This window comes from Atta cephalotes, assembly GCF_000143395.1.
Source record: "Atta cephalotes unplaced genomic scaffold scaffold00017, whole genome shotgun sequence".
Lineage (NCBI taxonomy): Eukaryota > Metazoa > Arthropoda > Insecta > Hymenoptera > Formicidae > Atta > Atta cephalotes.
The window spans coordinates 3,190,581-3,208,215 of NW_012130081.1; the positions used below are offsets into that span (position 1 = coordinate 3,190,581).

The window sequence follows — 17,635 nt, forward strand, 5'->3', positions numbered from 1 at the left end:
ATTGTAATTTTTATATTTTGTAGAAAATATTACAATAATAGTGCAATAATAATGCAATATTACAATTCGATAAATAAGTATGTAGCTTCGTCGCGAGAAAGATATGTAAGGAGAAAATGTCCAGGAAAATGTCCTGTAAGAAGAAGTAAATCGAGTCTCTGGAGATTCCCAACTTTTTTTGAATGTATATTTTCTAGACTCCCGTATTTTTTGATCGTAACTTTACCGTATTTTGGAATATGATGCTAAACACACACATAATAATATGTTAACATGTTAATAATTAATAAAAGTAGAATAATTATTGAAATATTGCTTAATGTTAAAACAATATGCAATTTTCTTTAAATACTGCAGCAATGTTTTATGAAATATTGCAATTTTCCAAAATAATATTGCTGAATATTTCATGCTGTAGGGATTTTTTTCTGAGATTAATTAATTAATATACTGAGATAAATTTATTCAATGTAAATGTATTATTCCAACATCTGATTGAGCGTAAGCGACGCTTCTCTTTAGTTGATATTTTTTTTGTTAAAAAATAAATGAAAAAGCGAAATTTAAATAAAAAAATAAAGAATCGTATTTCAATGTTATTAGCAATCTTATCTTAACAATAATAGCAATATAATATGATTTAAATATATTTAATATACATTCGATCAGAAGAGATAATTAAGTCAATAAAAAATGTGCCTAGTTACGTTTTTTTTTTCGACAAAAATTTGACCGTTGAAGAAAGGAAAGGATGACGTTACCTGAGCAATTTTAGTATAAGTGGCCAAAAGTCGGTCGTCCTCGTCGAAGGATCCTATTAAGCGAATCGCGATGTTATAAAAGTGAATCGTGACGAGCAATCTTTTTTTTATCGGCCGAAATTAGCCATCGTGTTGCAGTTTGTGTGGCAGCGGCAGCGCCAAGGACGTCGAGAATTTCAGGTTTCGTCGACCCGCTTAAAGGCCAACGCCGTCGCATCAGACACTTTTGACGATCACCGCGATGCAGGTCGATGCACCGCGGTAACGAGAGTGCCGGCGACGATCTATCATTTTCCAAGATCAAGTCTCCCCCCTTCTTTCCTCTTCCCACTGTCCACCGGCGCACCTTGCCTCACTGTACAAGGTGTAATGTAATGTAATGTGACAATCTGGAATCCCCACATTGCACTTAGTCGCTCTCTAACTAAGGTTATAATTGATGAGTGCCGTCATGTAATTAGCTTCAATGATGATATCTTCAATTTTTCTACACTTGTTATCGAGATTAACGGCAAATTATTCATATTATGAAATCCATCTCTACATTCTTTTTTAAATTAAAATTCATATTTTTTTATTTTTACATATAATATTATTTTGTATATAATATTATTTTGTAAAAATAAAATTTACTTACAATGGCATACTTTTTTTTTAATTTTGCAACTGTACTTCAATATTTTTGTTACAAAATTATGATATATCGCACGGATATTGCAAAAAGTCTTGAATTTTTATTATCTTTATTGTCGATATTAACTGGGGTATCATAAAATAAAATTGTTTCCAGCAAAGAATATTTTACATGCAATGTACAGTTGCAAGTATTCATTCTAAGACTTCATCTAAATGCGAAAAACAGTCAATTATTTCCCGATAGACGTGTCTTATAAGGATTAACATCACTCTCACTTTCGGTTCGTTTCTCAGAAGTCTATTAATACTTTGGTTCGGACCGTCAGCGTTTTTTTACCGGTCGTTCTCCGTTACCTGGATTGCCAACGGTATCCACGGCATTTCCTATCTTCTATCACATTTGCTCATTATAATAGGTTCAGTTAAAATAACTTCCTAGAACAAGCCTATTCCTAGAAATACGGCTATTGTCTGTAGAAAATTTTAGACTTCACATTCTTATTGTTTTTTTCATGCGAATTTTAATAAAGGGATCGTATATGGTATATATACAGGGTGTTTGATAATTAACAATAAAACTCTTGCATAGAGGTAGAGAGACTAAACTGATTATGAGTCAAAAATTTCTTTACCATTTTGCAATTTTCGCAATAGTTAAGGTCTTAATTACTAAAAATTATTGAATATTAGTCTTCAATAATTTTTTTCTCAAATATTGTCGACTTTTCAAAAAAAACTGCAAGAGACAAAAATTATTTATATTTTTTTATTTTTTTATTTATATTTTTTTTATTTATATTTTTTATAAAACTCTACGAATTTGTTTAGAATTTTTTATCAACTTTTGGTACTGCATTTTCTTATTTTTATTAACATGAGAAAATACGATATTAAAAAATTCTGAAAAAATTAAAAAAATTCTTACAACTCTATGAGAAGACAATAAACAATTTTTATCTTTTGCAGTTTTTCTATAAAGTTGATAGTATTTGAATAAAAAATTGTTGAAAACCAATCTTCGGCAATTTTTAGCAATTGATATCTTGTTAATTATTATAAAAATTGCAAAATGGTAGAGGATTTTTCTTCTCAGTTAATCCATTCCTCCCTTTGTGCGAAAGATTTATCGTTACTTTTCGAACACTCTATATGTTTTTAAATCTCCAATTTATCATTATAATTTGATAATAACACAAAAAAATATATAAATAGGTAAAATAATATGCTTGTTTATAAGATTATAAGATATATTATAAGATATATTAATCCGTACATTATAACTATGTATTTCTGATATTAATTTAAAAACCGATAGATTTAGATATATTGTTAAAATATACTTATGATAACGACTGAATTAATAATGACGTGTTTGCTGAAATCCAAGCAAAATAGATTACAGATAAATAAGATAGCAATAAGAAATTAAGCACAAAAAACAATCAGAAATAAAATAACTGTAATATATTGTAATAAAACAGGATAACTCGCGTCTTAATTCATATGTCTTTTCTTTTTTTATTTCCAATGTACGATTAATATAATTCTATGAGACTCGAATTAGTTGATCGATTCGACAATGCGATATCTACGCGACGCGCAAGTAAAAACTTGCATAATATGTACGGACGGCGCGTTATCGTCATCTCGGCGCGCTCTATAATAAATTAACGCTATTACGCACGGTATTATCCGTGGCAGGGCAACCAGTTTGTCGACCGCATAAGAAATGTGAGCGCGCCCATAAAGAGGCGCGTGTAAACGCGCTGTCGGATAATCACTGGTTGCGCCGTCAGAAGGCACGCGTCAGTATTCTTCCCTATGTCCATCTGTCACGTAGACATTGCCATCGTCGATTTATGTATGGTATTTCTCTCATAAAATTTTATCGAGCTGAAGTACAGGGTACTTAAATTTAGCCGCGAGTTAAGTCAGAGGAGAAGTCGCATAAATAACCGAAAAATATGCATATATGTATAATTTCCAAAATACTTTACTTCCAAAGTACTTTAAGAGAAACTGGAATAAAGATTTATTTACGCAAACAAACTTAAAAGAGTTAATACTTCACTATTTTTAATAAAAAGAAAGTAAAATATTCCATTTCGAAACTTTGTAATTAATATTTAGCAGTGCAAATAGAATAGAATTTATTTCTTACTCTATTGCAAATAGAATAATTTTCACACAAGAAACTTTTTTGAAATGCAACATTAAATACTAAGTATTTAAATTCATAAAAATCTATTGCTGAAGAAATCATTTTACAAAATATGTAATTAATTTGAAATGCAACATTTCTTATATTTTGAATAACTATGTATAAGTATTAGGTGCAGTAAAAAGAAATCCATTATTTTTCCATTCAATTTCATGCAAAAATAATGGATTTTTTTTTACTACACCTAATATTTCACAAGTTATGGAGTTTATTTTATATATTACATATATATAATTACAACATCATTATTATTATTATTTCATTGTTGTCTACAAACACAATAAACAACAAATACAATAAACATATTTTCTTTCGTCTTTTACAGATTATTTGATTATGAAAATTATAAAATTTAAATATTAAGAAATATAAACGAAAAGTTATTGTATTCATCAAGCTTTGTCGGAAAGTGCGGAAAAATGACAATGCATTTTCATTGATACTTTGATTTCGTGATTTCTACGTGTGATGATTCTCCTTGTCAGTAGTAACGGTTGACAATGTTCGGTCACTTGTCTGACTAATCCCGACTCTCACTACTTCAACGAGCGTTAGGTATTTCAGAGAGTCTCCCTTTCCTGTCGAGTCAAATACTTGTCATCTAAGTTTAGCGAAAGTTCATGTATCACGAAATATGTACTTGTCGACAGTACGTGTTGATAGAGGCGTGGCTTATCTCCCCACCGAGCGTTAATCCGATGAAGAGAAAGAAAGGAAACCCGGCGGGAGGATCTTTCTTGGATGCCTTGGAGGGGTATTCACGAAGAGTGGAGGAAGACTCTCTGAACGCAGGAGTCTCTTGTGAAGGTAAGCAGAAGCGTTTCAATGTCGCGAGGATGCACGTGCAAAGGATGTAGCTGTACGGAATTTAAACGTGCATTATAAATTCGATTCATTGCATACATCTAAACTGAGATAGTTTTGTTGCTGCTTTCGTTTTGGATTCTAAATTGCTTTATCTTTAACATGGCTTTTTCTGCAATTTTTTTCACAATTTATTTTACTTTATTTTACAAAAGCAAAATTTCATCAATAAGAGATATACAATATGTATACATAATAATAATTTTTCAGTCGGATTTGCTTTTTTATTTATAAAACTAAATTCACATTTTATTAAGACTTTAGAAACCAAATTATTATATAATAAATCAAATGAATAAATCAAATGAATAAATCAAATGAATAAATCAAATTATGAGACAGTCAATTATGGTCAAAGTTGGATATTGAAATATTACATTATTATGTATTTATTAATAAAATAAAATTTATTTCAGACATGACTGCGCGTCGATAACTTTCGGACAATTAATTTGAAATAATCACTAATAATTCCCCTTAAATTAAATTAGAAAAATCTGTAAAATAATTTCACACATAATTTCACATTATTATTCATTATTATTATTTATTCTATATACAAAACTGCATGCAAATAATATGCCTTTTAATCTTTTATCCCCTTTGTTACCAATTTATCAATTTATTGTTATAATTATTAATCAATTTTTCATGTAACTTTTAAACTATTAATATTAAATCTAAACTTACTTAATGATTATATAAATACGATATTAAATACGGTATGCAAGAAGTAGATTTTATTAAAATCATCAAGTCGCTTATGCAGAAGTAGTAGCACAAATTTCGAATACATAATGGAATTCAAAGCCGGGACTAGAGAGACTGCTTATTTCATGTAAAAAAATTTTAAACAGTGCAAAAATGGCGCAATATAAATTTCTAAATATTTTAATTCATTTACTACTAATGATGGCTACAATCATTCACTCATATTAAATGAAAATAAAATATGTAAGAATATAAATGTTGATAAAATAATTGATAATTTTTCAGACAAATATCCAAGCACGAAAAATATTACTTTGAATGAAAAAGTAAATTTTCTACGAATTTTTACAATTAATATTATATATATTAATATTACCTACATAAATTAACATATATATTATACATTTTGATTTTATTATGATTTCAATAACTACGTTCAGTCATTTATAACATACTATATTATATGTAATACAAACACTGTATGTTGTAATGTATATGTAATTATATGATCTTATTATATACATTAATATTAATACATTAAATACCAATAATTAATATTACTTTTTATTATATTTTACATGCTGTAAAAGAAACTTTTTTGTTATTAAGAAGATTTTTCCTTTCATTTTGAGCTCCGAATGTCTAGTCTAATACGAATCTATATTTTTAAATTCAAATTCTCAATCGTTTTAAACTAATCCTAAAAATATCGTCCCAAAATCGATACCGCGCTCAATTTGTGATGCGTTGGAGTATTTATCGACACGCCGCTAGATTGGCGCACATGTAAAAGATCAGAAGCGATAGCGGCGAAAGAAATGAATGGAGAAATCACGGGGCCGTTGACTTGAAGGCATGGCGCCTCGTAAACATCGCTGAAGGCTCACGTACACGCGCGTGTATGCACTGGGCGCTTGATCGTAAATCGAGAAAAATAAAGAAAGAAAGAAATGAAGAAGAAATAAGACAAGGAGGCACAGGGAACAGAAAAGAAGAGAGGGAAGACGCGCTGTAGACGGCGGAGGATCGCGAATGGGAGAATGGGAGCTTTCGAAACGAGGTGTAAAGGTACCACCGGGTCCGTGGTACACTTTGCCGTGAAATTATCGTCCCGCTCGACTCGGCATGGCACGGCATAGTATCGCCCGACTCTGCTCAGCTCGGCTCGCTGCCGCCGTCGCTGACGGAATTTGTGGCCTTGTCGGCGAATTTTCAGCTGGCGGCCGAAACTTATGACCGTTCGAGTAACCCTGTTTTCGTCTGGAAACAAAGGCCGTGTAGCACAAATCAGGGACTAGCTTGATAGCTTTGCGGCGAACGATATTAATTGTGATTTCTGAGATCCCATGAATATCGATGGAACGCGCCAAACTTGTTTCGATTTCTATATGGAATATAGAGTAATAAAAAATCCAGCGAGGCGAGATGCTTCGTGATATTCTTTCATCTATCATCTATTATTTCCGCGAATCCATGTAGCTCAAGTAACGGAGTGACTCGAAGCCTCGTATACGAGAACTCGCTATCAAATATCATGTCACGATCAGTAATGTTCGAGCGTAAATCGAAAATTGTAACGGTACTTATGTTTATAGAAGTCTTGTTATCACAAAGAACGGAACATCTAGATAAACTCTGAACAGTTCTATTCTCTTTGGTAGTCCACATCTTGGCGAAACATACGGTTTTCTATGCAGCATAACGTATTGCAATACGTCCCAATTGCAGCAATTGCGTAAACATAATTGTACATTAATTCTTATCATCGCATGCTAGCATATCAACTCTTCGGAACGTGGACCTATTCAATTTTATTTGATCGCCATCTCTCGGAAGGTAATGGTAAACCACCGAGCATCTTTGCCATCACTATTCGGAGCTGACGTTCTCCAATGCAACTCAGAAAATAAGCAGTCAAAAACATGGAGAGGAATAACACGATGTTGACGGAACTAATATAATATGATTTTCGGTCTAAAAATATTTATTATAAAAATATTTAATAGATGGGTTTAAATTTTAATGGCTTTAAATTAAAATAACAAATTAAAATATCAGGTCAAAAAGTATCTTTTTACGAAAATACGAAAAAATTTTCTGATCAACCTAATACAAAATTCTTCACGTATTTATATTTCAAGTATTTCGTGCGGTAGATATTAAAAGATCCGCAATCACATGTAAGAAACAAAAATTTAACAAAGTGGAGTTGAAGTATAGACTTTAGGATGAGAATCATGTGTTATTTTCAAGCGTATTCTAACGACTTTACGAGAATGTGCTGTGTTTCAAGTGCTGTTAAATGATGTTGCGAACAAATATGATACGTCGCTGAAAGAAATTCATTTCTTGTTTACATCCAAGTGAGGGTCTTCACAAAGTTACTTTCACTATGCGTTCATGTCAGGTTAACACAGAAGAATATTTGTAGGTCGACAATTTTAACGATTGCAGACACAACGGTAGAGACGGACGTAATTCTCGAAATCTCCTGCAAGAACTGACATCGTCGAGTTAACTTTATTTTCTTTCCACGATTTTATTTTAGCTTCTTTTTTTATGAATCCTAAAATATTGAACCGTGGCTATGTTAGATGATGCTTAGATGCTACTTAGTAGGTTAATTGATCCATCTGACGAAATCATCATTCGTTAGAAGAACCGTGAGTACGTTTATGCCGAAGTTATAAATCGAGCCGTGTAAACGTCTAATCATGACAATGGACCTTTTCATTATGATCGCTCCATTGTTATCTCTTCTGTTGGCGGATCGTATTCATCATATGCTTGCAATATAATGTTGTACGTAATAAATCTTGTTTCAAAAATTAATTAAGACGATATTTAAACTGCAGATCGAATGCGGTTAAAATTTTTTACGAAAATATTTTAACTCACATTATAAGTACTCAGAATTTGACTGACTCTCTCGTTTATTTGGAATAGGGCGTGAAGAAAGGAAAAAAGAAGAAGGCGAAGCAGACAATACGATAACGAGAATAAACAAGATACACAGAATAGGAAAGGATGAAGGAAAATAGCATTATCAGAGAATGAGAGAGTGATAAGAGAGTAATGTAAATCGCCACTATGCTGCTACTCAATTATTGTTATTTATTTTATACTAAAATAATGGTTGTATTTGACATATTGTATTATATATAGTTGAAATTGACACGATTATGTCAAATTTATTGTTTTAGTAGAAAATAACGATATATTTGATAGAAACAGTGGCGACTTAAATTAAATTAAATTAGACACTATAGATTTAACAGATGTATCCTTTCTCTCTCTTTTCGCACTTTCATCTCTTCCCACTTCCTCTTTTGACTCAAATACATTACATTCGGTAATAGCAATCAAATGTAAAAAGGCGTTTCTCTGTTGTGCTAGCATTCAATCGATAAGTAATTGAGTAAAAAATATCCATCCGTAGTTCGTGAGATGTACCTATTCATAGATCTTTCTGATATTCTAGGACTGCCGCTAGATGGTCATATATGTAAAATTTAGGACAAGTAAACGGGCCAAAAGACGTCGACCCGTTCACATGGACCACTTTATAGCACAGAAAAACATTCATATCCGTTTTCACAAAGTTGTGACACATGTTTCCAACAATGTTTCGTTTAGTCTTTCTATGCGAAACCTTTTCATCATGGGCTGCGAAACGACTTAATGATTATTAGCTGAAATTACAGTTATAATTCCTACATGAACTGCTAGAGTTTGATTGATCGGAAATGTCGCTATTGAATTAGCAAACTCAGATTTTCAATTTTGTACTTTCTGACATTCATTTTGTTATCCGCATTTTATTATTTGATGAAAATGGAGTATGGACGAGCACAATTATCACTCAATTGTTCTTAAAGTGATCATTTGAAGTTTCATTTTGCATTTTTAAAGATATTTTTCTTTATTATTTACCGAGGTAGTGATCATTTGAAATTTGATAAATTTTTCCTAAATTTTTAGTGTATCACTTTTTTGAGAGTAAGTGTGTATGCAACATTCTCCAAATATGTAATGATATATGAATAAAATCTTTAACGATTATTTGAATGCATTGCTTTTCAGTTATCTTTTTTTTTGGAGGGGGGGGGGGGCGACTAAATGTATATCTCGCAAAATGACAATTTGCTTCTATATTTTGTAAATATTTCGAGATATTCCGCTATATTCTTGAAATGTTATTTTGGAATTTTTTAAGGAACATTTTACAAATATTTCAAGAATATTTAGCTTAGGACTTTATATTAGAATTTTAAAATGGGTGTACATATAGAAAATATAAATGAGATATATTATTATTTGATAGTCTTATTTGATAGTCTACAGGACGTCCTTAATAAGTTTCTGGACTATAACAGGTATAATCCTTATGTTCCATTCAATACGACATTAGGACATTTATAGAATGTCTCTGCTGTTAGAAAGAGAGAAATAGAGAGTCAATAAAATTTCAAATTATCTTATCCTACTTTATTATCTACTACATTATTATCTCCTTATACTATACTATTTCATCTATTACATCGATAAAATTCAAAAGAAAAATTTTCTTCTCCTATATTACAATTAAAAATTTTAATTTTTTACCTCCAAATGATAGATCTTCTCTTTTTTTATTTCTCAATCAGTCATTTGTTTTATTTAATTTTTTGTAGTTTGTCCCGCGATTTTTATTATGTTTATTACGCTTTTCTTATTTTCTTTTATATTTGCGAGTAATCTATTTTTATTTATATAATAACAGAAAAAATATATATATTTTACTCACCATATCCCTGCATAATTCCATGCGTCAAGTATAATGGAGCCCGGCCGGCAAACGTATCCTTGGAGAAAGCCTGCCTTACCAGCTGCGGATCTGATAACAATACTGTGTACACAGAACCCATTTGTAGCCCACAAATCGGACCATATTTCCTCGCCAGTTCCGTGAACGACACATGAGGACGTTTCGAATTTATCCATGGTAAATAACCAAACAGTGGGATGCCGGATGGTCCCGGTGGTAGTCGATGCGTTTTGCGATTTTTACGAAAGATGTAGACAAGAAATATGAGAAATACGCCGAGGAAAATTAAAAGGATTATCATCGTGATGTAGAGGGAGCAATTTGAAACGAGTTGCTACTGCGCCTGCACAAATTAAAAATCATATTTTCGAGCGCAACGAAGGCACTTTTTATTTTTGGCAAAAAAGAATGTTACAATACGCATATATTTCTTTCGTTACGTAATTTTTACGCGGATCTATAGCCATATGTGAAACGACGCGACAGTGAGGACCTTTTCTTAACGATTAACGATTTTATAATCGAGTCGTTTAAATCGTTACTGCATTCCGCGAAAAATCCTCTCGCGCGAGATACGCGCGCAGTCACGCAAATGTAATAAATTTGAATGTGCCTGCCGACAATCCCTCGGTGATCATTCTTAATCGAGGGAACGCGATTCCAGCTTCCAGGAATGTCACAACAGCAGAGGCTAATGATAAACACAACCTTTCTCTGCGCCGGTGCAATGTACGCACTTGTGTAAAGTTATCTCATTAGCGAAGCACGCGTACACAATCACGGAGAGGATAAGGAACGATTCCGTGCTGCGACTACGTGATATAGGCCGACACGTGGCCAGACACGTGCCAATGAGCCGGCGATGAATCAAGGAAGCTTACTTTCGATGGCGCGCCGATGGCTCGAGTTTTACAGTCCTCACCATCGATTCGATTCACAAATGCTTAGCAGTTACAGCATTTCGTATTTTTATCTGTTTGTCACGTTGATCCCTTCATGTTTAATAAATAATAAATATTTCGAATTTTCAGATAACAATAGAAATTTTTCAACAGTTATAATTAGGTCTATTTTTGTTGCTTAAATTTTTTTACTCTGTTTCTTCTTTTTTTTAACTTCAAATATGTATTTATCTCGCTTTAAGCGCAAAAATTTTTCGGAATTTCCAACAGTGAACAGACCTAATATAACGCTGTGCTTTGTTTGTGACTGATATAAATTATTAATCAATTATTAAATACATTTCGTGCTGCGTGGATTGCAGGTGATCTATGCGAAAAATGTTATGTACATAACTCAATAATGATAATGAAATAGATAGTTCTTGAAAGATATATTTTGTGAGCACAAGTTTTATACTTTTGATAAATCATAGATCAAGAACTATCCATTATGTGAGCTATGTGTATACAATTTTTTATCACATGATACGCTACAATATATTTGAAAATTAACTCTTTTCACCGGGACTCAATTTGCCATATAATTAATGTAAGGTTCTTTGGAGGTTAATGTATTTTATATGCTATACAATTTATGCTTTCTAGGTAAGTTATATATATAATTTAAAAACGTAAATACCCTCTTAATATGTAACAATTATACATATAATACATTAGTTGCGTAAAAATTCAAAGTTGCGGGAAATTCAATTGTAAGAAATAAATATAAATTGGATAAAACTTACCGAATCTGCCAACCCACCGGATTGTTGCCACAGAAACTATAGCAGCCACGACGTCTACCGGTCCACGCCCGTCTTGAATAATATTATAACTGGTTGAGCGGGAATTATGAAACTCGAATCTGCAGCAAGGAAAAGAAGATATACCCGATTTTATATAAAGAAACATATAAATAATTATTATTTACGAAATATTGCCGATTAGGATAAATTCCGAAATGTAAATGTACGTACAATCGTCTTTTCGAAAGAATTATATCGTCGAAAAAAATACACGATGTAACATCGACCACAGTATCGGACTAAATGTCGCCATCAAGCTGTTGACGAAAGTGATAACCGGGGATCGTTTGACTACCAAATGATAACTTCTCTGTGCTGTGACAGCAAAGATTTGTTCCACGATATTCGATGACGCACGAGAGCTGTCGACTTCATGTGTCCGTACAAGTGTTAAAAATCAAGATTTAAAAACTTATTCATAAAAATTTTAATCCTAGTTGAAAATTAAATAATATTTAATATTTTAAATGCAATAAATGCATTACATTAAATATGTACATATTATAACACTTATAATATATATAAAAGATCGTATTTATTAATCACTTACTTATTATTCATTATTTACTTATTTATTACTACATATGTATTTATTATCATTCTTATTCCTTAATAAAACTTTGTAAATATATTTTATAAGTTGTTTTGTCACTTTACGTCTTATTTATACAAGGTGTTTCAAAATTCGCGCGAAGTACAAGACGTGATACTTTATGCTAAAACAACTTTTTCCTTTAACAAAATTGCCTCTGATATAAATAATTTTATTAACTTTAACCTCTCCTGCAAAAATTACTTATTGAACGCAATTTTGCTTAAGGAAAAAGTTGTTTTTTTGTGTTTGAACAACTTTTTCCTGTAATAAAATTACATTCGATAAATAATTTTTGCGTTTTTTTACTCGTATAACTTCCTGCTCTCCTGCAAAAATTACTTGTCAGACGCAATTTTGCAAAAGGAATAAGTTACGTCTTTTAGCGTAAAGTATGACGTACTTCGTGGGCGCGAATTTAAAAACATCCTGTATAATACAAAAAATAAATATTTTGGATCTCTAATATTTTTTTCATATTATATTAATAGACAAAATTTTTACTGGTGTAGTTTATTTATTTTAAACATAGTAAATAATACATAATAAATTAAATTTTTATTATGTTAGGTATGACGTATATGACTTATTCTAATTCCTAACAGAATTAACAGAAAAGTTTTCTATTTGAGAATTTTTTTTCTATTTACCTGAATCACAAAATCGCATAAAAGAAGCTGTCGATATAATAAATTTTCTTAAATTTTCTGATGAAACTAACGTTAACTTTACAATATCTTAAAGGATATTTTATAATTACGCATCGTTTTATGTATTTCAATTAATTTCCGATTATATTGATTATCACTGGCCGAATCAGGAACAGGCGATCGAATGCCTTTTTTCAAGGAAGCAAAAATCAATCTGACTTAACTTCAACATGACGAACCAAATGCTTTATCGTGTGTGCAATTTACGATTTATTTGAAAAACAATCTCGGGATTAATTGGAAATATATATTGGAATATAGCCAGAATAAAAATCAAATTTTGATATTAGAATAATCTTTACATTTCTACATTCAGCATCTAGATTTTTTCCTTTTTATAAAAGGATCCTTTTCAATATTCAGATAAAAAATTTAAATATCTGATTCAATAGGTCCTTTGGCTTAGTTTTTTCCTGCGCATATTTGAAAAAGAAATATAAATTAATTGAAAAAAAAATCTAGAGACTAATACACGTGCGCACGTCTATATTTCTATCAACGTAAGTTAACTTTAACGTAACCTAATTTATTTTTTATCCTTTTTTAATTCTAAGAATTAGGAAAAGTAAAAAGTAAGTTATATCTAAAATCGATATTAAAATTAATCTATAGAAAGTCATAAGAGTATAATTTTAAATTCTGTTAAATATCCGTTAAATAAGAAAAAAATCCTATTATTAGTCGAAACGGATCTTGACGTTTAATAATTTATATATAAATTTGCAAATATATTTTTCAGTCATATATTGTATACCGACTCTGTTTGTCTAACTTGAAACTCAATCATAAATTGAAGCTGGAAACAGCTGAATAACATCATAAATTATAGATATTAATTATTAATTAAATAATGCTAATAAACATAAAACACTACAAAAAATTTATTAATATTTTTCGTAATAATTCTTTGCAGTGTTTTAAAATGCTTATTAGCATTGTTATTAAATTGATGATCAATTTGTGATATCTTGTTCAATTTATGATTGCGTTTTAACTATTTTAAGTTCAATAAATTAAATCGGCGAGCGGTTTATATATTTGAAAAATATAGTTGCAAAATTTATATATAAATATTATTAAGTCCGTTTATATTAAAAATAAGATTCTTTTTCTTATTTGATCTATTCTTATCGATCTAATTTCTACTTGTAATTAAATATTGCGTTTTTCCATACATATATATTCATATTTACCATACATATATTCATATTTACCATGAGTAAAAATCTTACGTCACGTAATCAACCAGTTTCTCGTCGAGAAGGTCAGTTGCGTTTATGAGAGAACGTTAAATGTATTTTTAATATTATTGTGTACACACGTAGACGCACACAAAATTATCAACGACACGTTGCTCTTACATACATAGACTAGCCTTCTCGGCTCATCTTACGACTATCCAATAAGTATGCACTTATCTTCGCCCACATGAGAGCTATCGCTCGCCTTCGCCAATCACGTGCGAGTTTGTACGTTTCTACGGACCGAATTTAATTTATTTGGTACGTTCCGAACGTACGAGTTAAAGCGAGAGGAAAAAAAAGAAGATGAAGAGCTCAATTTTCTATCGACCTACTGACCGCTAGAAGAAGTTTGGACAGACACGTTTCAAAATTTCAGCTGTGCATGCGCGCCTTAATCTCTTAGAAAGCTAGAATGAAAAGATTCGAAAATAAGAAATAGTTGAATCTTTTTGTATTAATATTTAATGGTATTATTTCATCAATGGTATTATTGTTATATGATAAATTTTTAAAATATGCTAATTGCTGTAGGATAGAGAATTTCTTGGCAGGTCAAAGTACTATTATTTAGTTGGGCCAAAAATCATGCAAATTACCTCTGCAGAGATAAAAAAAATATCTTCTCATATTCTTCAATGTTCTTCCGAAAATACTAAAATAAAGGAAACTGGGACTTGTTGGTACAAGAGACAAATTGATATTATATTCTTTTTATGTAGAGTAAGACCGCTCGAAAGTCGCATCGCTTAGGATTACCGCACTTTCCGTCTACAATGAGATTTTTAAGACATAAATCTTAAGTTTTAAAGTAAGAAATCGTAAGAAATCGAAACCAATTACAATCGAATGTGAGGCGAATTACTCGATTATGATCAATTTCTTACGGCTTAGTGCTTAAAGCTTAAGTTTTACGCTTTAAAATCTTTTTACAGATGCCGCTTAATAACTGTAAGAACTTGTCAGAAACTATGTATTCCACAAATACATGATTTCTGATCAGTTGAAATTCATATTCCTTGTTCCCTATTTCTTTAATTGTGTGGTATGGCCTTTAATACATATCATAGTGCAATCAATATAGGCCTATAAGTATTGATACTAAATTTTCATTGAATTTAGAATACAAATATAAACCGTTACAAAATATTGTCGTTATCATCATCTATATTCTACAACATTTCTTCATCTTCTTTCCAATCATGTCGGTCTCATTTCTAGAATCACCGATTTGTCACACATCAAGAATACTTTGACTGTCCTCGACGCAAGCAGAATCCGTTTGCACGCTACAAAAAAATCACATAAAAATCATAACGAAGGTATGCTACACTCAAGAATTCATAGCCACCATATGATAACATATATGACGAACACGCTACTTTCCCTCTGCCGTAAAACAAACTGGATTGTGCGGAGGAAGAGGCACAAGAAGAGCTATGGGAGAAGATGACGAAGAAGAGACACGTGAGTAAAGAGAAGGGTGAAACGTGATCGGCCGTACACGTTGCATAGTAATTGAAATGCTCTCTTGAGATTCACTTACAACAACGAATTATACGCACTCATGAGGCACGCAAACGTGAGGCACGTTGATGATAATTGCGAATGCGTCGCAATTATCTACAGCAATGGCATCGCTGATGATACCCGACCTCTCGCGATCGAACTTCCTCGAAGGCATGCACTTATCCGTTGATAATGCTCCAATCCTCGTGTGATCGTACAACTTTATTTCTATCCGATAACACGTAAATTTCAAAACACTGTACTAACTCAAGGTTCTCTTTCATCAATTTCTTGTTAAATATTAACCGACGGTTAATTCATAGTGCTAAGAGTTATAAAAGAGAATGAGAGAGGAGATGATACTATATATTGAACTGTTGTTCTTTGGATTGATCTTTATCGCAGACAAAATTCCGTAACAATAACCGTAAGACTGGTGCTTGGTTTATGCTTCGGTCTTAATCCTAAAATCCTAAAATTCAATCAATAAACTAAACTTAAATCAATAAATTTACCAATCAGGATATTGCTTTAGATCTACGTAATAATCCAACAAAAATAGAAATAGTAATAAACTTATTTATAAAACGAATTTCAACCGGTTGAAATTTCTACGTAACGTGCAAATAAATTGTGCAAATAAATTTGTATATAGATGTTAGGCACCATGTCTACAACATGATAGCGCGATTATGGAGAGGAAAAGAGGAAAAGAACGAAGGGCGGACATCGACTCCTTAATCAGCTCTTGCTTGGTGAATAAAGCAAACGACCGCTAATGAGAGATCAGTTCCCGCAATGGACCTCCATGCGACTCCCTCTCCTTCTTCCGCGAGACCTCCTTGTACTGCGCCTGGTTCTGGTATGCACCATCGACCGCGGAACAGAGTACACGTGCACTCGATGCTATATCTGACGGAACGTGCAATGACCGACAAAGGTCACTCACAACGTTAAATCTGCATATCGTTTCTCGTATCTCTCTTCGTACCTCTGCTTCGCTCCTATCTCGTTCATTTTCCTTCGGTACGCTGAATCGAGTAGGTAAGGAACGCTAGAATTATCGAAAGGCGAGCATCAGGCAGACGAGCAAGGTGGATGCGTCCGATTCGATATCGAAACGCGAGAGATTCCTACAAGATGCCAGGAAAACGGTTTCATGATTGACGATTTTCATGCGATATCGTAAGATCGAGCGAAAGTAACCCGAGTATTCTCAATCGCCTTGTAAAAAAGAAAACCGGTTCGACTTTTTTGACATATGTTGAAAATCAATTTAAATTTTATTAGTCTGAAAACAGTAAAGTTTTGTAGAATTAACTTTATTAAAAGAACACACACAGTTTATCAAAAATTCTCATGAAAAAATCTCATGAAAAAATTTGTTCAAATTTTGAGATATTGTAGGTCATAGAACACCAATCACATAAATCTCAATAAATATAATCTTTAGGAACTGTAGTTGAATTTTCAAAAGACGTTGATAGTTAATTATTTTTAGAATTCAATGTAGAAAGATTATTATATTTGCAACTTTTTGCTTCAATTTCAATAAGTAAGACATAATTCACCACGAAAAAAGTATCTGCAATTTAATCAGTAAACGCAGAATAAAGACAACAAGAATCCAACTTTGTTATTGGAATATAAGTTTTTTTCTCATTGATCTTGAAATAAATAAATTAAAACTTATCTATTTCGAGGTAAATGCAAACAATGCATAGGCTTCTAAAGCTTGAAGTGGACAGTGAAAATGAACAATGAATAGGTATGAATCCAAAATTCGCAAGATTCAAAATTAAAAAAATGAAATGATAGAATTCTCTCTCTCTCTCT

General features: G+C 31.7%; 1 protein-coding gene across 1 annotated transcript in view; it reads right to left on the bottom strand.

The window, feature by feature from the left end:
• Positions 1-10,301, bottom strand: part of LOC105618529 (cytochrome P450 306a1) — a 24,300-nt gene extending 13,999 nt beyond the window's left edge. The window contains exon 1 of the mRNA XM_012200062.1: positions 9,980-10,301. Coding sequence (XP_012055452.1) covers positions 9,980-10,301 — 322 coding nt within the window. The remainder of the gene's footprint in view (positions 1-9,979) is intronic.
• Positions 10,302-17,635: the final 7,334 nt, after the last annotated feature.